The 19,603-nt window shown below is 35.5% G+C and overlaps 1 protein-coding gene across 5 annotated transcripts in view; it reads left to right on the plus strand.

Moving 5' to 3' along the window:
• CNOT6 (CCR4-NOT transcription complex subunit 6) overlaps nt 1-19,407 on the plus strand; it is a 30,583-nt gene extending 11,176 nt beyond the window's left edge. For 2 of the 5 annotated variants that reach the window (XM_084535582.1, XM_084535581.1), the window contains 11 exons: nt 3,497-3,610; nt 4,861-5,047; nt 9,052-9,137; nt 10,113-10,217; nt 10,310-10,378; nt 11,854-12,011; nt 12,519-12,673; nt 13,605-13,759; nt 14,690-14,920; nt 16,249-16,451; nt 17,143-19,407. In XM_084535582.1, coding sequence (XP_084391708.1) covers nt 3,499-3,610; nt 4,861-5,047; nt 9,052-9,137; nt 10,113-10,217; nt 10,310-10,378; nt 11,854-12,011; nt 12,519-12,673; nt 13,605-13,759; nt 14,690-14,920; nt 16,249-16,451; nt 17,143-17,355 — 1,674 coding nt within the window. In that variant the 5' untranslated portion in view covers nt 3,497-3,498 and the 3' untranslated portion in view covers nt 17,356-19,407. Of the gene's footprint in view, nt 1-1,594; nt 1,707-1,849; nt 1,956-3,496; nt 3,611-4,860; nt 5,048-9,051; nt 9,138-10,112; nt 10,218-10,309; nt 10,379-11,853; nt 12,012-12,518; nt 12,674-13,604; nt 13,760-14,689; nt 14,921-16,248; nt 16,452-17,142 lie in introns of those variants that run through there. The other 3 variants (XM_084535583.1, XM_084535584.1, XM_084535585.1) reach the window with 3 other exon arrangements.
• Nucleotides 19,408-19,603: the final 196 nt, after the last annotated feature.

Genomic DNA, 19,603 nt, shown 5'->3' on the forward strand with positions numbered 1-19,603 from the left:
AGGAATGGGCAGCTGTCCTCCTCTTAAACTCTAAAGCTCTTCTGTGTTTACAACTCTTAAATGCAATTGCGATAACCTAGTACAAGATAGTAAACAATTTTATTTGCACTTAAACGTACTTCAGTGTCCTCTTCACTCAATTTTTGTAGTCTGGAATGTGTGCTGGGCATCTGTGTCATAATTTCTCTATAAACCTTTTCTCCCTTACCAACTAACTTACTGCATATAACAACAGGGGAATATCCAGTGGTGCTTCCCCCAGGCTGTCTTGGTGCAACTGAAAATTGCAGATGGTGAAAGCTGTTTTGAAAATGAGATGTGAGTTATCATGTTAGTTATGTTATTAAAGCTGCAGTTACCAAAAGCTTTAAGGTTGCTCAGTACCATGTTGTGCTTCTTAAAATTGGTTTAGTCTGACAAAACTGCATCACTTCACGTAACATCTACCTCAACAGTGAACCAGAGTACCTCAGCAGGTCCTAAAAGGGGAGCTGGAGAAAGAAAAGTGATCTGAAAAACAGTGATTTCCTTCAACTACTCCATGCTCCATGCATACTCCAAGTTTTGACATTTAGTTCAAGGTATCACATTCATATTTTATGATGACCTGTGAAACGTGACCCACATTTAGCCTTGGTGTCAGGGCCTGAGAGATCTCGAACTCTGCGATGAATAAAGATGCTCTAAAATGTGGCAGGATGATTCCCCTGGCATTCTGGTGTGGCTGGAATCAGTGGTGCCGATCAGCAGCTGGATGCCTGCCCGCGAAGCTGCCCTGCCTCACAGCCAGGAGCACTCCTTTAGCAAGGAGGCCTCGTGTGCATTTGCTGCTTTTTCTGCTCTTGGCAATCCTCAACAACGCGGAATTGGCCACTTTGAATTGCAGTGAGAAAGGGAAAACTGTCAAGAGCAGGAGTGCTAACGAGGGGTAGAGCAGTGACAGGGGTGGGCTGGGAGCACGGGGGCACCAGGATCTTGCATTAAAACCTTCAATCCTTACAACTCTTCAGCTGTTTTAGTGCGCGTTAACAAAACCCCTTGGAAAAGTGTGTCATCCTCTTTTAGTGGGAAGGAGCCATGTACTGCTGCTACCAGCAAGTCTGTTAATTAGTGCATGTGATTGACCGTGCTCTAGGGAGTATCCGTATTGCTGTGCTGAATGAGATTTCTCTCTAGTATTACCTGCTTTAGTTTTGAAAAATTGGAACACGGTTATTAAGTTGGGGAACCACAGGAAGAGAAAATATCAAATGACCAAAGAAGGTAAATCTTTCCTGAAAAAGCAGTGCTCTTACAGGGTGATAGTGTTTGTGAAAAACTTAGTAATTTGTAGGAATTTCAGAAGAGAAGCTGTATATAGTACTTTGCCACATATTATTGCACTGATTAGTTACTGCAGGGAGACGTTCTGATTTTACCTTCCTTGTGGCTTTCAATCAACTTTTACCTCCTTTAATTGGCTTGGAAGAAGAAATTATTACACTTCACAACGTTAGCATTCTGGGTACTCAGGTACTGTCATCCTTTAAGGAACTCACCCCAGCTGCTATTTATAATCTCATCGTTTTGCCCACCATTCATTTCTTAAAGAGGAATTTCCTTGGGCATAGTAAACCTGCCCAGGGTTTACTGGGAGTTGACTGGGAGTGGGAAAGGAGAAAGAGGAAAGAAAGAGTGTGAATTAGTAGAAGAGCTGTTGCATTAAAGTAAGCATTTGGGGGTCTAAAAACTTTTAATTAAGACACATAATTAATTATTATTTTTGTTTGTTTTTAACATATACAATAAACCATTCCCTGTAAATTCAATCCATAAGAAACAAGTCTGGTTGATAACCTAATCTTGTAAAGGTTCTTACTGGTTTACGCTCTGGATAAGTACAACACTTTCTGATATAGTCAATTAGTCCAGCGACAGGAAAAAAATTGACTTGATAGAAAGCCTTGAAAAATTTGGTAGGTAGGCGTTCCTCAGGGCTTCAACCAATGGAGGTTTTTCTCTGTTTACTGTTTTTGGGATAATATTATAATACTGATACATTTTGCTTAACAATTGTGTAATGTTTCTGGTAACTTGCTTGTAAATACTGTTTGAGTCAGTATTGTTTAACTTCTTTATTGCATATAAATAACTTTATAGCTCACTACTTGTGCTTTTCTGTATGTTTGGATGCATCACTTTAAGCTGGTGAACTCTTTGCCATAAAAGCTCTTACATCTACATAGAGCTATGCAAAAGTACTTTTCTAATCTGTGATAAAAGCTATTTATATTGGAAGCCTTCTGTAACCTTAAAATACGTAACTAATGTGTACGTTAATACAGTAGTTACTTGAATCAAAATATATTTAAGCTGTTTTCCCTCTTTAACTGACTAAAACCCAAATGTGATTCTTAATCCTAAAATACAAAAGAGAGGGTTATAGAACAGTAGAACAGGCTTTTAGTATCAAGACAGGAATGCCTTATTTTCCTTCCTTCTCTCTGCAGTGGGGTAGTACAAGTATGTTGATGTACAGGAATCCCAGAGGGAGGCTTTTTGTAGAGGAATTTTTGCTCCTTCTTTTTCGTGGTCTGCAATTGGATATGAAAAAAAAAAAAAAAAAAGAAGAAATTCAGAAATGTTTCTGGTAAAATTATCAGGAGTGATCTGGAAGAGAATGAGAAAAATCATGATATCTTAGAACAGCTTGGGTTGGTAGGGACCTTAAAGCAATAAGGTGTCCCTCGAGCCTTCCCTTTTCCAGGCTGAACATCCCCAGGTCTCCTGGCCTTTCTTCTTAGGAGAGGTGCTCCAGCCTCTGATCATCCTTGTGGCCTCCTCTGGACCCTCTCAAGTCCACATCCTTCTTGCACTGGAGATAAGCGTAATCATTAAATGCCTAACTGAAGAAACTGGCAGGAATCTCTACCTTAGATGCAATATTTTCAGATTCAAAGGAGTAGGATAAGGTTTGGATTAAAAGGCTGTTGCTTAGCAGACTTGAAGAATTGAGGATCCTTTTGAAATGTTCTTTTCTTGGATGCTCTGAATTGTGCGATGAGTTGAGAATTGCAATAAGCTTGGAACTGGTAGATAAACAAGGTTAGAGACAACTGTTTTCTTCACAGTTTATACAAGGAAGAATTTGGTGGCAAAGGAGACTGCAATGCGTTGGGTTGTTTTTAGAAGGATACAGTGAAATACATAATACTTGTGAAAGGTGTCAGGACAGAATCTTTATATTGGTTTACAGATTTTGTTAAATTGTTGTCAGAGGGTAGAGGGGGATTGTCATCTGTCATTCTGGGAGCATCGGGAATCTGAGCTCATCTATTTTTAGAGCAGGCTTTCCCATTCAGTAAAGTTTATAAATGGTCACAAGTTGTCTTTAAGTTTTGAGACGTGTTTGGAGTGAACGTCTGAAAAGATATTTAACTGAGAAATGGAAACTACCTTTCAAATAATTCACCATGTAAAACATCATAATTCATTCTTCGTCTCTTTATCTTGACAGGAATGCCCAAGGAAAAGTACGATCCACCTGATCCACGGAGGATGTACACAATTATGTCCTCAGAGGAAGCAGCCAACGGAAAGAAATCACACTGGGCGGAGTTGGAAATAAGTGGTAAGAAACTGAGGAATCTGAGTAACTGATTGTAACTGAGTTACAATCTCATTGCTATTTATGAATAGCCTGTGTCGTAGTACAGGCTTGAACAAGAAATCTAGGGAACGTGAAAGAATGATAGGAGAGAAGTTGTATGCTCAGTGTGGTACATTCACCTGTGGTAAACTGATACCCAGCTTCCACTGGAAGAAGGAATAAAAAACTGAGGCTTGACCTTTTGACTTATTAAAGGTCTTCACACGTTGCACAGCAGTGTTGTAGGTTATCACATCCAGCAGATTTTCTAGTGATGCAAATTTAGGCTGTAATTTTGATTAAATATGGAATTTCTTCATGAGACTGCAAAAACTGACATGGTATTTCTAAATGACTGACTGTCTAATACAGAAATTTGTAGAATACAAGTAGTTCGAACTGAGAAGAGTCATTCTTTCTGTCCAGATCGCTGAATCCATTTCTTGATTCAAGTGCTACATGCCTTTACATGGGCATTTCTTACCTGAAGGTTGCAGGTGCAGAAACCTAGTTAAATGGTGGTCTTTTAAAAGGCTTTCAAAACTTTTTCCACCTTGGAGAAATTGACGTTGGTACCCTTCTTCTAATGCCATTGGCACAGTTAGATGACTTGTAAATGAAAAGAGCTCTTCCAAAAAAAAAGTCTTGGAGAGAGAAAATATTTTGAGACCTTCTTCTGATTATATCTCACATTGCTCACATGCAGCAGTGTAAGAATCTTGATTCTATAACACAAATCCATGTTTCCACCATTCAGTTTATACGAAAATTATACCTTTTTTTTTTAAATCTCTGGCAATAATTTATGCAGCTTTTGGTTGAATACCAGATGGAAATCCATGTTCTTAACGAAGCATTTTAGTCACCCCAAATATAGTACTTCTGTCTGTTCTTGGCTGGATTAATGCCACAGAATAAAGACTTTGGGTTTGAAAGATGTTACACAGAAATAAGGGGCAAACTGAAGAATCTTTCACCCCAAATATAACCTGTAAGACAAATATTTCTTAAACATCTATTAATTATTGAATACATGGTCAGTTAGTAAATGTCTGTTTTGTATGGGACTTGAGAAAGACAGATGCTCAAAATTTAAGTATGGATTGGGAGAAAAACAATCTAAGTGTCCCTGGCAACACTTTAAATTCTCATGTACAGTGCTGAATTTCTTTGGATTTATATAATCAATGATTAATGGATTTTTATTTTTTTCCTTCACCTTCCTTCCACAGGGAAAGTGAGAAGCTTAAGTTCATCGTTGTGGACACTGACCCATTTGACAGCTTTGCATCTCAGTGACAATTCCTTATCCCGTATTCCTTCAGACATTGCCAAGCTTCACAATCTGGTGTATCTGGACCTGTCCTCTAACAAAATCCGCAGTTTACCAGCAGAGCTCGGAAACATGGTGTCACTCAGGTATGTAAGTTTTAGCAGTTGAACAATTTTAACTCCTGTTATCTTATAGAAACAGCTTGGGTTTTGGCATAATATTGATGTTCTAGTCAACAGAAAGGATAAATAAATATCCCCTTCCTGACTCTTTACCTGTCCCCCTGAACACTTGCTATAATCTTTGCAGTTTATAGCAGTGCTGGATTTTCTGTGATATTCTGTTCCAGTGTATAACAGTTCATTATGAGCTCTGGAAGCGCTCAGTTTGATAATAGTCAACCATTTTATATCTTTCCAAGTAAGGTTTCCTCTCTTATGCATCTCTTTTCAAACTCTTACAAATCTTTATGTGGAATTCTTCTCTAAGAAATGCTGATGCACAAACAATTGCCTTTGTCTCATAGGAAAGTAGGAAGAAGGTCCGATTAAACATTCACAGTCATGCTAACTACTATTCTTCCTATTTATTCATCTTTAGTAATTATTTCTAATAATAATAGTTCTTATTCTCTTGGTTTTGTAACTACTGCAGTTTTTCTAACATCATCTCCTTCCTACATTTACTCTCAAGTAGCTGCATTCCTATGCAAATCGAAGAGGGGGAAAAAAAGTACTATATGCAACTTTTTCCACTTAATTTTACAATGTGAAAATGCACAAAGTTTGCATGGAATGATACCTCAAACATGAATAGTGATGAATATTTACATTATAATTAAGGCTGCAGCATTTCACTTTACAATACATTGTTATGTAAATATGTAAATGACATATAAAGGTAAATATTTACAGGCAACACTCTTTTACCCTTGACCCAAAAGAAGAGCCTTATCTTTAGTTTTATTAGATAGTTACAAGTAATTGACGTAACTACTTTTAATTTTGAAGATGTTTATGGCCAACTTTCTCAAAACCAGAAAACACTGAGTCTACAAGTAATTCAAATTTTAGTGGAAGTAAAGAAAGAAAATAGAGAAATGGACTGCCAGGACAGCTTCAATAAAACTGGAAGCAAAGCAAGTTTGTACATAAATATGTCACTGCATTTTATTCTACTTTAGAGAAGTCCACTCTGTTGGAGAGGATTAAACTAGCCAATTAAATTGGTACTAAAAGCTCAAATTCCAAAGTACTTTAAGTCTCAGTCTTGGTGGTTGAGTAAAGGAACCGTACTTTTTAGAATATAATTGGCAGCTCTCCTTTGTAGTGTGTTGTGTAGTTGTTATCAGAATTGAAATAGCTTGTTCTTTTGTATTTTATTTTTAATGTTTTGCATTACTACTCCAATTAAAAGCAGTTATTAGTAATTTTCTTCTCTCCTTTATCCATTCTTTAGATAACATGAGCTAGTAATCCTAAATCCTGGAATATTTTCAAATTAATCTTTTCATTTCATCAGCATTATTTTATTTTCATCAATCTTTTTCCTTCTTTCTGAAATGTTGCTGTAAAATTAATATTCATGACATTAAGTTAGAATAGCCCCATAGAGTCATCAGCAGAGTCCAGAGATACTATGCTATCTTCACAATATTTTTCCCAATTTATTCTAACTTTATGAAGTTTCAGCTCTCTTCCAAGTCCTAAACCTCTTCCAAGTAGAGAATGCTAAATCTTGTGAATGTGAAATGTGTAGCCAAGGCCTAGGATCAATCCAGTTTTCTGTTTGTGATATAAACATAGAAATTGAATCCAGACCTCTAGACGTGAAAAGCTAGTGCATTAATCCACTGCACTCTCTCTGTCCTCAGTAATTGCAGCTGATCCATGATTTCTTTTCACTGTGGTGAAAGTGAAGAAAAATCCGTAAGTGCATCCTGTGTGATAGCGCTCTGCAGGTCTCAGTTGTGCTGTAGTTTTATGTTTCAGGCTAGCTCTTACTGCTGACGCTTCCCATAAGTTCTGGGAAGTTGTTCAAACTAACGGTAATTCAACACTGGGCATTGCTAATACCCTGAGCCACAGAAATAATTTGTGCTCTCACGCATTAGAATTGATAACAGGTCTTCAAACTCTCACATCTGGAGCTCTGTTTTTGGTCTGTATGGCAAAGCTCACCCAAGACTCATTGCATCTCTGTTTTTGCTGCAGGTACTCAAGAAAGAGGTGTCAGAGAGAGCAGTAAGATTTCTGATCTTTGGGGAAAGAGGAGAAAAAAAAACATTCTAACATATTACCTTGAAAAGCTCAGATCTAAAACAGATTCTCTTGATATGCTTGAAAGAACTAGTGGAATTTGCTGTTATCATCTTTGCTGTGTAAAGGAGGGGTTCCAGGAGGCAAAGCTTATTAGAGAAAATAATCCTTTCATCCAAGAGAGAAAATGTAATGATACTTACTTTTATGCCATTCTTCCATCCCGCTATTTTTTCACTAAAGGAATTTAGCTGTATTTTTTACACTTCATACATAATCTAACTTTTTTTAGACTTCGGCAGTGCTTTGAAAAGCTCTTAATGGACAAGGTACCTTCCTAAAGAATAAATTAGTAGCCTTTTAATGTCTTATTGAATATTATCTCTAAAAAATGATATCCATTTAAGTCTCAAACGTCCATGGAAGTGCTGAGGACCATTGGGAATATTTTGTTTTAAATAATATATTGTCTCCTTATTTACCTGCCATGTTTATTGTTCATACTTAGAAACTGTATAATGACACAGTGGGCTTCTGAGTTTCTGTCTAAAATATGTGCTTTCATCTGTGAGATTTTATATTCAAAACAAACAAAGAAGTAACTACAAAACAGGTGACCAGTTGTATTATATAGTCTGGCAATCAGATGAGTAATGATTTAACATTTCTAGATAACCCAGTCAATCAAAAAGAAAGTCCCCTCCCTTATCTTCTGCTATTCCACACACCAGAGTATCTGTGAAACAAGCGACTTCATTTTTACCAAGGTTTCTAAATATGCAGTTAAACTGAGAATTTTTTTGGAAATCACTGTTAGGGAAGAACTGTGTAGAATTTACTTTTGAAATACAAGGCTCGGAGAAGAAATGTTTCTCTTTGCTTTGAGTGCTGTCTTGTAGAAATCTAAAGGCAGTAACATAATTCTTGGCATCCAGGTTTGGTGTCGTTCCCTCCCCGAATAATTTTTGAGTCTCTAGACACCAAGGTGAAAACACTTTGAAGTAGCAACTTTATATTGAAAATTTTAAGGAAAGTCTTCACCTCTTAGCTTGGAATGCTTTTAAGAAATTGAAAAGCTTGCTCACAAGTCCATTCTGTCTGCCCAGTTGATTGGGATATCAGAATCCAGACCTGTTCCTGTATTTATTTTGCTTTTTGGAAGGTAAAAAGCATGTATTTCATCCTAATGCTGAAGTTACAGAAACAACAGAAAATTACTATTTGTTGGCCAGAGACAGATCAACTATTTCTTTGTGTCTGGAAACTTGTACACAGTAGATCAGTATGCACTTACCTTTCCTTATGTGTCAAAGGAAAGAAGCTTAGTGGAAAGAATTAAATTACCTGAGGCATGCACTCCGCTTTTCCCTACTCCATGTAAAGTGCAAACCAGTATTCATGAGAGACCTTAACCAAAAAGAATTTTAACTGTGTACTAACATGATAATGTCATAGCTCTAGTAGTGCTGTCATGGTACTTCATTTATTTTTTGCTTATTTGTTTTCTGGGTTTTAATTTTCCTTTATTTGGCTTTTAATCATAGATGAACTGTTTTATGGTGTGGTTTGTCAGAGCTGTTACTACTTGATCACTTGTAGTTATTAAATGCTTTCATAATTGTTAATGTTTACAAAATTCCTGACTTTTTAAGATGAACTTGCCAAACAGCTGCTTTCCTCTTTACTTCAATGTAATACATATTCTGTCTGTGTGTGTGTGAGTACAGCAGGATTTCCCTAACTATTGCTGTTTAGTCTTCAATTTTTTTCTTTTTGAGTATTGTGGTTTGCTAGTATGTTGTTTCTTTTTAGTTAAATCTCCTGTACTATAGGTTGCTGAAGACAAACTTTGGTTTGTTTTCAGCCCTATATGATTCTTACTCTGTCTACAGGGAACTACATTTAAATAACAACCTGTTACGAGTTTTACCTTTTGAGCTGGGAAAACTGTTCCAGTTACAGACTTTGGGTCTGAAAGGTATTACTACTTTTTCTTGGTATCCGTGCTTTGTTTAATGATATCACTCCTGAGATGTAATGGCTGTAGACTGCTGATTCATAAAATGTTACTGAATAGCAATCCCAGATGCTACTCACTACTTAGCTACTTCACTCTTATAAATGTTGTTATTTAGTGATTAAGAGAAGAGCTCCTTGGGTCAAACACTCCAAATGTAAAGAGTCTTCCTCCTTTCTGCAGAGAGGAAGCTTTCTGTTGCTTGCACAGGAATCAGATAAGAGTGCTTTAAGTCTGCAGTGGGCTATTGATAGTGAACTCTAACCAAAAGGGGTATATGCTTTGTACTGCTGTACAAAGGTTATTGTGCTGTTTACACAAGCAGCTATATTTTTTCCCTTTTTTCTCTGAATTGTATGAATTATTGTTGCTATAAAATTGCTGATTTCATTGGAAATTGTCACATGAGGGCCTGCAAGATCAGGAGTACTGAGCGATAGCAATATCTCCAAATGCTGTTAAGTCTCAAGTCTTCCTCCTTTAAAACTGGATGATTACCACGTGCATTGTCCATGAAAACCTTTATGATCAGCTTTATGAGTTCAGCAGTTGGTAGACTCCATTGGGGTAGGACAGGCAAACTGACAGTGGACACTTCACTCACATCAAGCAAAGCAAACAGGTTGCTCGTGTTTTTTGCCTCATCAGCTTTGTGCCTGCAAGTGATGCAGCACACTGTACCATGCCAATTTCTCCCTGCTGTTAGATCCAACACCTGCACTTGGAGCAGGCTTTCAGAAGAAGAGAGAATGCAATTAAATTCAGCAGAAATAGCTGCACGTGTTGTGGTTTGTGGGATTGAAGACTTGAGATTTGAAGTTTGTTCATAGTTCATAGTAAATTTAGTATTTTTCTCAGAGATGCTGGCTTTAAATGTGCATGTGTAAATTCATACTGATTCTGCATATTTCAGTATTTCTGTAAATGTGTTTGCAGGAAATCCACTTACACAGGATATTCTGAACCTTTATCAGGAACCAGATGGGACACGAAGGCTACTGAACTATTTGCTTGATAATTTGGCAGGTACTGCAAAAAGAAGTAAGTGATCATTCTTAAAACATTAATTTCTGCTGTATAAATTAAATGTGATTATCACTTCTTGTATTTCTATTTTTAAAATACTTCCATAGTTTCAACAGAGCAACCGCCTCCAAGATCTTGGATTATGTTGCAAGAACCAGACCGTACAAGACCAACAGGTACTGTAACACTTCAAGGACTTTTCATTTCTTTTTATGAAAACTGTTGATCTTTATTATCTGCTGAAAAGTTTTTGATACTTAAATTAATTAATCATCTGACCATTGCTGGCAGCTAGTTGAAGCAGTTCTACCTCAACTGGAACACCTGGTTCAGATCCTATTAGGATGTAGTTTCTTCTTAATGAGCATACTCTTCCCAGGAAGTGAAATTGTTGTCCACAATGAGTTATATAGTTGTATTATAACAGGCTCAATTGAACATTTGTTGAAGAATGAAAAATGGAAGACCATGGTCATAATTTCTCAAAAGGGTAGATATTTTTTTTTCCTTTCAAGTTCCCTATGTATCATCTGCTTCCACAAGTTTCTTGCTCTTGGGAATCAGGATGCATTTATCTGCTTACTAATTTCTTCTGCATGAATTATCTAAAATACAGCCCTTTTTATTCATTTGCAGACTGAAAATATTCTGCAATTATTGCAGTGTCCTCTGTTTCAGGACTGACATACGTTACTTTCCCCTATTGATTTTATCAAGGAGGTTACTTCAAAGACCATGATGTTATGCAATATGTCTCTTGCTCTCACCTATTTGTTTTCAAAGGATTGAGCTTTGACCCCCAGTCAGCCTTGGATTGTTGCCTCATTTTCTAAATCTTCAAACAGCTGTATTTTTTTCTTCTCCTGTGTTGTCCTCCTTGTTGAGAGGAGCTACCAGTAATCTTCCAAGTAAAGTATCTCATTATCATACTGCAAATTCCTTAGTGCTTTTTTAAAAACAAAACCAAATATCCATCCTACTGGATTACCTGTCATGCTGCCCTGAACTGTCTTAAAAATAAATTGTTCAAAAATAAATACAGAGAAGCAAAAATAAATACTTCTGTTCAAAATAAATACAGAGAAGCAAATGTTTAACGTTACATGCAAATTGTAAGCTTTGTGAGGAAAATTAGAGGTGGATGTTTTTTACTTACTGTTTTGCCTATACTACTTATTTGTGTGAAAAATTCCTAACCCTGATGTATATCTGCAAAATTATGAGGATCTGTTACATTTCATGCTGATATTAAGATAGATTTTTAAATAGTCTATTTCAAGAGCTTAAAAACTTCAGGATAGCTAGCAAATTTAAATGTTCAAAACACCTTGTTCTAGGCTTTTCACAGTAATGCATCACTTAGCATGGAGTACATTTGTCTGCTGTCTATTTCATTATCCATATAAAGGGTGGTTTTGGTTTTGTTTACTAAGTAAATGTTAGTAGATGGCTTCCAGAAGCCCAAACTTGAAGGTAACATCTTTCCAGAAGGACTAATAAATGCTTTTTTAGTATAAGTACAGGTGTTAATTTTTGGTTGAAGCAAATGAAGCTTGCATTTATAAATCTGCAGAAGACAAAAGTGAAGAATATAACTGCGTTTTTTTTGTTCTTAACACATCAGTGTGTAAGTAACATTATTTATCCACAGCCTTGTTCTCTGTCATGTGTTACAACGTACTTTGTGATAAATATGCTACCCGGCAGTTGTATGGCTATTGTCCATCTTGGGCACTGAACTGGGAATACAGAAAAAAAGCCATTATGCAGGAAATCCTGAGCTGTAATGCCGACATCATAAGTCTTCAGGTAAAAGATATGCTGCTATTTCTTTTCCTTTTGTATTCTCATCTACTGGTTTCTCTATGTTAACTATATTTACAGTAAATGGTCTGTTTTCAAAACCATCTGAAAACAAAAGAAAAAAGAAAGGGTGTTTAGAGCAGTATTTGTTGCTTGACATCAAAAGAATGCTTTTCAGCCCACACAGTTGGAATGTGAACCAGCAGCTGCTGATCAAAGAAATGTATGTGGGGGTGTCTTTGTGTGTACATGTGTATGTGGGGGTATAATTGACACATTTTCAAATAAAAGGCTTAAGATAATCATAACTCTGTGGATTACAGAAATTCATTCTATTTTCTTAAAATAGGAATATTGCTCTCAAATTTACATTCTGCGATATACTTGATTCTTATGTGTGTTTGTTTTTTTCTAATCTAATTTGAAAATGATTTAAACTTCAAGTCTAAATAATAACAGTCCTGTGTATTTTGTTATCGTACATTCATGCTGTGCTCTATTCTGACTCTATAGGAGGTTGAAACTGAACAGTACTACAGTTTTTTCCTGGTAGAATTGAAAGAACGTGGCTATAATGGATTCTTCAGTCCAAAATCCAGAGCTAGGACAATGTCAGAACAGGAAAGAAAACATGTTGATGGTTGTGCAATATTTTTCAAAACAGAAAAGTAAGTGATAGGTTTTGTAAAGCCTTCTATTGTGTCTTGCTCTTTTTCACACAATTTCTTGTGTCATTCTACAGTCAAAACAACTTGGCATTAGTCACCCTTTCTGTAGCTGTTCAATGTTTGTTATGGAGCATTCCAATCTCTAGAAGGAGTAGTTTGTACAGGAGAAATCTTTTTGTGCATAACTAGCAATGGAGAATTTTATCCTGAATTTTTGCTGAAGTTGAAATTTTCTTCTATTGGAACAAAACAGGTTAGGACTTCACTAAGTTACACTTCATACACTACTGGTAGGTGTTAATAATTAGAAGGAAGCAAATGCTTTTTCCTTTTTTTTTTTTTTTGTTTTAATTAAATGGATAGGTAATCAAAATTGCTGAAGTAAGGGGTCAGATGACTGACTTTTCTGATGCATTTATCTTCTGAGAAAGGAGGGGAAAAGAATGCACCTATTTTTAGGAGTGAGCAATGATATTAAGACATCATATAAGAGCTGCAATAGTTACTCGTTGTATTATACTTGTACAACTGTTTGGATATGACAGTAATAGTTTTCCTTCCTTCTGCTTCCATTCCTTTGTGTTCACAAGTAAATGTAGGTGCCAAAAAACAATTACTCAGTCACTCTATTAAACCTGCAAGTTTGAACTAGAATCTCATGGAGAATCAAAAACAAGAGCTCCTATTCTATATTTTTCTCTTTTTAAAAATAAAATAAATACTTAAATTTAAAATCAGCTTAATATCTTACAGTTTTCCTAGCATTTTTTTTTTATCCTTTGATTTCAGTTTAGGATTTTTATGAAATTATGTTATAGGCTGAGACTTTCTCATCATAAATGTTTGAGCTTTAATTAAAAGGAGAATTATCTATATCATTTCCTTTGATATCTGTTTACTGAAGAAATCACATATAATGTTCTTCTTTCAGATTTACTTTGGTTCAAAAACATACCGTTGAGTTCAATCAACTAGCTATGGCAAACTCAGAAGGTTCAGAAGCTATGTTGAACAGAGTTATGACAAAAGATAACATTGGAGTTGCTGTATTATTAGAACTGCGAAAAGAATTGATAGAAATGTCATGTAAGTCCTATCTAGCTTAATTTTTGAAATGATTGTATTTTATAAATTAAAAAAATGGACTTTTGTTACAGTAAAACAGAAACCAGATCCTACAGATGAGTTTGTTCATACACTGTATGCCCAGACAAACTTATTTCCAAAGAGAAATTGAAGAAAAGGTGTATTATTCAAAGGATGAGTTAGTTGTTGGGTTTTTTTTATTTGTAGCTTCACTTGTACTATTTTGCTTTGATGGACTTTGCTTGGAGAGATGTACAGGTATCAGAGAATCAGTTGATAGTAGTTGGGTTTTCCAGGTTCATGTATCTGCATCGTTTTAGTTTGTTTTCTTCAATGTTATGCTTAAACCCAACTTGTTCTGCCCTGCCATTCCTTAATTTATGAGATGTAAGTTGGCTTTATAAGTACCTCAGTGGGTACCTATTCAACGTTTATGTTTATCCAAGTATGATTTTAGTTCACATTCTAACAAGGTTTTTAAGAAGTAATTCTAAGTAGGTAGCTAACAATGTGAGTAACTTTAAAACGCAGAGCTCATTGCCTAGTAAGATACGGGCAGAGCTTGTTTGCACTCACAGATAACCTGAGGAAAACTGTTTTAATTTTTAAAACTACAGTAGTTTTCTGTTAGTGTGGTTATCTATTATTTATGGTGATAGTGGCATTTCTAAATACATAAACATTAGAGTGATAGTCTGTTAATGGTCTTCAGTGTGAAATAAAATTATTCCTAATGCTTAGGATCAACTAAAACACTTACTAGATCTAAGAGGAGTTGTATAGCCATCTTAAACTAAATGGTATGAATTGTCTTCAAGCAACTGGTATTTTTCTTCCACTAAAATGTCTTGTATAAAATTCAACACAGTTAAAGATGATAACATTTCTGTTGCTGACCACATAAAGTAAATAATCAATTTTAAATTTTAGCTGGAAAACCACATCTTGGGATGGAAAAGCAGCTAGTTCTTGTTGCTAATGCACATATGCATTGGGACCCAGATTATTCTGACGTGAAGCTAGTTCAGACTATGATGTTCCTGTCTGAGGTAAAGAACATTATTGATAAAGCTTCCCGTACTCTCAAGCCTGGTGTTTCGGGAGAACATGGAACCATTCCACTTGTACTGTGTGCCGATCTGAATTCTCTGCCAGACTCTGGTAAGAGCACTGTTTTATTATTTTTCTGTAACAATTTAAATTCTAAGGTCTCAATTTTTAGAGGAAATTGCAACCCAGCTAACACATTGTTTCATATTACAAGCTCTAAAGGTACTAAGGAAGGAAAAAAGATAGGAACTGCTTCTTTTGTGAGTGACTTTTATTGTCTATGCAGTAGTGTAGTTCTGTCTTGTCTTTCAGGATCATTTTGATTGTTATCTTAAACAGGAATGGAAAGGAAGAAAATGTCTTCCAACATAACTGGAAATGTTAGTATGTTAGCGATAATTGGGGGTTGTTGGTTTTTTATTTATTCTTATTACTTTAAGTGTGAAAATACATGTTCTTCTCTTTAAAGTTGCATCCTTATAGTCATTTTCTGCAGCTCAGATGTTTTAGGACTCCTAAAATTCAATATATCTCCTACCAGAAAGGAATTCTTCATAGCTCTTTACTATTGTGCTAATTTTTATGATTTTGTGGCAACTTTATAAAGTGCAAGGAAATAACAGATTCAGTGAACCGCTTCTTTACTCTTTCTCAGGTACCCAATTCAAGTACTGAACTCAAGAGCCATCCTTCTTTCTTGCTGCTAATTATTAAATATAGTAATCTTCATTCTTGGTCTGCCTTCCTTCTGGCCTCTGTCAACTGTTAACGTCTGCTAGAGTTGATATGAGTGGTTACTGCTCAGAGTGCTGGAAGTGTGTGGGATTTTTGTTTAGTTTGTTCTTTTTAAATATGATCACAAGAAAGCAAGCTGGTGCTTATTGCAATGGCCAGTTCATGTGTCTCTTCAGAACAGTTAGTCATCTCCTTTACCTTCCAGAACTCTAACACACCTCTCCTGAAAAGGAGCACAACTGTAGTTTTCCAAGACAGATATCTGTCTAATTTGCTTTGTGCCCTCTTTTCAAGTGAACTTTAGCTGAAGTAGTGTTATGGAACTGGTCTTTTTGGCAGCATTTTAGTCTTGGAATGTTGAAAGCTAAGATTTGTGCATGGAGACAAGAAGAAGTTGCCTACCTAGCACCTACCTGGAATTTTACTTCCACCTCTTTTGTCTTCATTTCTTGAGTCAAATTATTCTTACTAATGTTCAAGTTTTTCTAATCAATGAATGTTTCTTTGTTCTAGGTGACAGTTGCTCTAGATACGTGTATACATTGTCTCACAGTATTTTATAAGAACTGCTGACTGTATTGTGTACTTGTTAAGGGTTTCCTTATATAAAGCAGAAAATTGCATATAGAACTCAGAGTAATCCACACACATTTACATGCTGAATGCTTGTTAATACCTTCCTGTGTGTTTGTCTCTCCTGTCAGGTGTTGTTGAGTATTTGAGTACTGGTGGAGTGGAAACAAACCACAAAGATTTCAAGGAACTGAGATACAATGAAAGTCTTACCAACTTCAGCTGTAATGGAAAAAATGGAACAACAAACGGAAGAATTACACATGGTTTCAAGTTGAAGAGTGCCTATGAGAATGGTCTAATGCCTTATACAAATTACACATTTGATTTCAAGGTAAAAAACTTTGCTGCTGTTTTGAAAAAGTTTCCTATCTGAAGTTTTATTAGAGCAATTCATGTTAATTGTTTAACAAAGAAGTTAATGTTTAGATAGCTAACAGCAGATTTGCTGAACTTATATTTAAAACATGGTTTCTTGGACATTGAAATGTTGAGCACTCCAGTAGCTAAGTCATCCTTTTTTTGTGTTAGGATCTTGTAGTAGATTTGCAAGAGATGGAGTTGTTTTCTTTTCATATATATATGTGATGTATTTTAATACTCCATGCTAAATGAAGTAGTAGAACACAGGCAGTTAAGCTGCCAATTCCAAGGAAGCAATCTACACCGTTACTGGAAAGCTGTCAGTGTACCCTTGGCATGAGCAAACAGAGGGCTGCTTCCTTCTTCAAAATCAGAAGTGTGATTTGAAGCTTTGTGGGAGGTTGGAAGTGACAACCTGCAAAAGCAGAGCATGAATGACATGAAGTGGACTTGTTCTTTGTTTCCCTAATCTGTATTGGGACAGGACAGGAAATATAAGCCTCCTAAACTGATGGTATACTGTGGAGAAGGAATGGTAGCATTTCAGTTACTCCTAATCCTAAACTCACATTTGTTTTTAAAAAAAATAAATAAATAATAATAATAATAATAACTTGGATAAAGGTTACACACTAATAATGTTATTTCTATTCTCGTTTTAGGGTATTATTGACTACATCTTCTATTCTAAACCTCAGCTAAACATACTTGGCATTCTTGGACCTTTGGATCATCATTGGTTAATAGAGAACAATATAAGTGGTTGTCCGCATCCGCTCATCCCTTCTGACCACTTCTCACTTTTTGCACAACTGGAGCTTTTGCTGCCTTTCCTGCCTCCTGTAAATGGAATCCATCTCCCTGGCAGGAGGTAGTTAAGTACATTTTAGAGGGCAACCTCAATCTAACTTGTACAATTGTAAAATCTGAATATAGAGGAGTGAGGTATGGCCAACAGGGATTTTTTTTTTCTTAATAATCTTAATCTTAAATCTAATTATTTGCTAAAGACATAGTAAAAGCCAGGTGCTATCAACAGACACAATTCTGAGCCCAATATACTTTGTATACTGTTCAACAGTGATTGGTGCATTTGCACCTTTCTTTAATACGTTACAATTAACCTTCCTGTTTCTTTTATCCAACGTGACATTTTCATGCCTTGAAATAGGGAATTGTTATACAGTATATTCTCTTTGCACAGTTATCTGTAGCACTACTTTTTTGAGGCCAGTAGGAACATCCACAGAACATTCTTCCGTACTTCACTCCCTGCTTTTTCAGACTTGTTTGTAAAATATAGAATTTGAATTTAGCCTTTATTGATTGTATATGAACAACAGAAAACCTGATTTATGAGATTTTGTACTTTAAAAAAAAAAAAAAATCAGATTTGGAAAATGATTGTATTGTAAACTAAGGCTAAATTTTTATCTGTTTTCATGTGTTATAAAGGCCAGCTTGTAAAAGAGGTTGTCACAGGTTTTCTCTGCTAACGATTTGCACTGTTAGGGTTTTGTTAGCCCTTTTGTACTACTTTTTATGTTCAATTGAGAACGTTGCTTTTAAAATCCAAATCTATAAAATCTTAGTATCTTACAGAGATAACTAAATACTTTCTGTTGATTTCTGATTTAAAAAAGAGAAAAGCATAGTGTTCTCGCAGAACAGATAAGCTAAGCAGTGAATATAAGTAAACCTGTATGCATTCAAAGTTATTGCTGATGCGTATACACTCAGATATTTTTCTCATCTCTAACTTTTGAAGTAAAATTTAGGGATAACTGTGTACAGCTTGTTTCTGTTTTAAATACTTGTTCTATCTCCACTGTGCCTGCTTAAATTTGTTCTCAACTAGCACTGCCTGTGCATGCAGAGAGAGCCTGTGCATCCTCTTTTATTTTTTTAAATAATGTTAACACTTGTGAAAATTTTATGAAAATACTTTTGTATAAGCTGTGGCATCTTTTTTTTCCTTTGTGAAGCATTGGATATCACACTCTTTGAACATGTTCAGGTTATGGGTACACAGTTTCTAGCTTCTAATACCCATGCACTGCTTCTTTCAGTGTCATTGCACAGTGCTCTTTTTCCCACTAAGAATTATCATGTGAATTCTCCTTAGTTTAAGTGTGTTCCTCAGTTTCAGAAAGTGTAATTCCTTAAAGAAAAAAATACTTAACAACCTTACATTTTCTATTGATGAAGCAGTGTAAAAATAAATGCGTTTTCAAAACAGGTCCCAAAGACAATTCTTCAGATCATTTTTTAAAGTGACCAAGTCTTACTTTAAAGTGTCAAGACTAAAGTTGTAGTATACCCTCAGTGCCATTTGTGTCATGAAGCCAAGTATATAAAAGCTTACAAATTTAACTTGTGTATTTGTATCCTAAAAGAGAGAAGTTATCTCCTTAAACTAATACAACTTAAATAATCAATGTAAAAAAAAAAAAAAAAAAAGTGGAGACAGAGAGCTTGGTCTTAAACAGCTTTTGTTTCAGCTGCGGGCAGGGAAGCAAAAGGACACTGAGCATTATAACTTTCTAAATATTGTGAATTTTTATATATATGAGTGGATTGGTAATAATGATTCAAAATTTTATTAGAAATTGGTAAGCACATAAGTGTGCTCAAACAATTCAGTTTTAAGCTGAAAGTAAACATTACTAACAGTTTGGATATGTAAAGTGTACATTTTAAAATTTCAATAGGAGAAATTTTGATCTTGAATCCTTGTCTGGGACCTGATCTCTTGGGGTTATTTTGTTTTGGTTTTAGTTGTGAAAACACCAAACATGTCCAGTTTATAATCAGTACATTGAAATGCTGGTAGTATTGCTGTAGTAGACTTAATGCGTAGTGTTATTTTTTTTCTGTTTGTTTTTTTGGGTTTTTTTGTAAAGTGTGAATAAAAGGTGTTTTACTCATGTTTCCTTAATGATGTCTTGGTAACGTACATCATGACAATTTCCAGTGATGATGAGCCAATTTTGCTTGTCAAACTGAGCAAACTATTTTTCTTTTCTGATTATCTGGATTGTGTAATGAGTCCAGAAAGCTTTACAGAAGGGGAAGGGAAGCACTTACTCATTTTGTATTTCTTAGAGGGGGATAATTTACTTT

The sequence above is a fragment of the Aythya ferina genome (assembly GCF_964211825.1).
Source record: "Aythya ferina genome assembly, chromosome: 14".
NCBI lineage: Eukaryota > Metazoa > Chordata > Aves > Anseriformes > Anatidae > Aythya > Aythya ferina.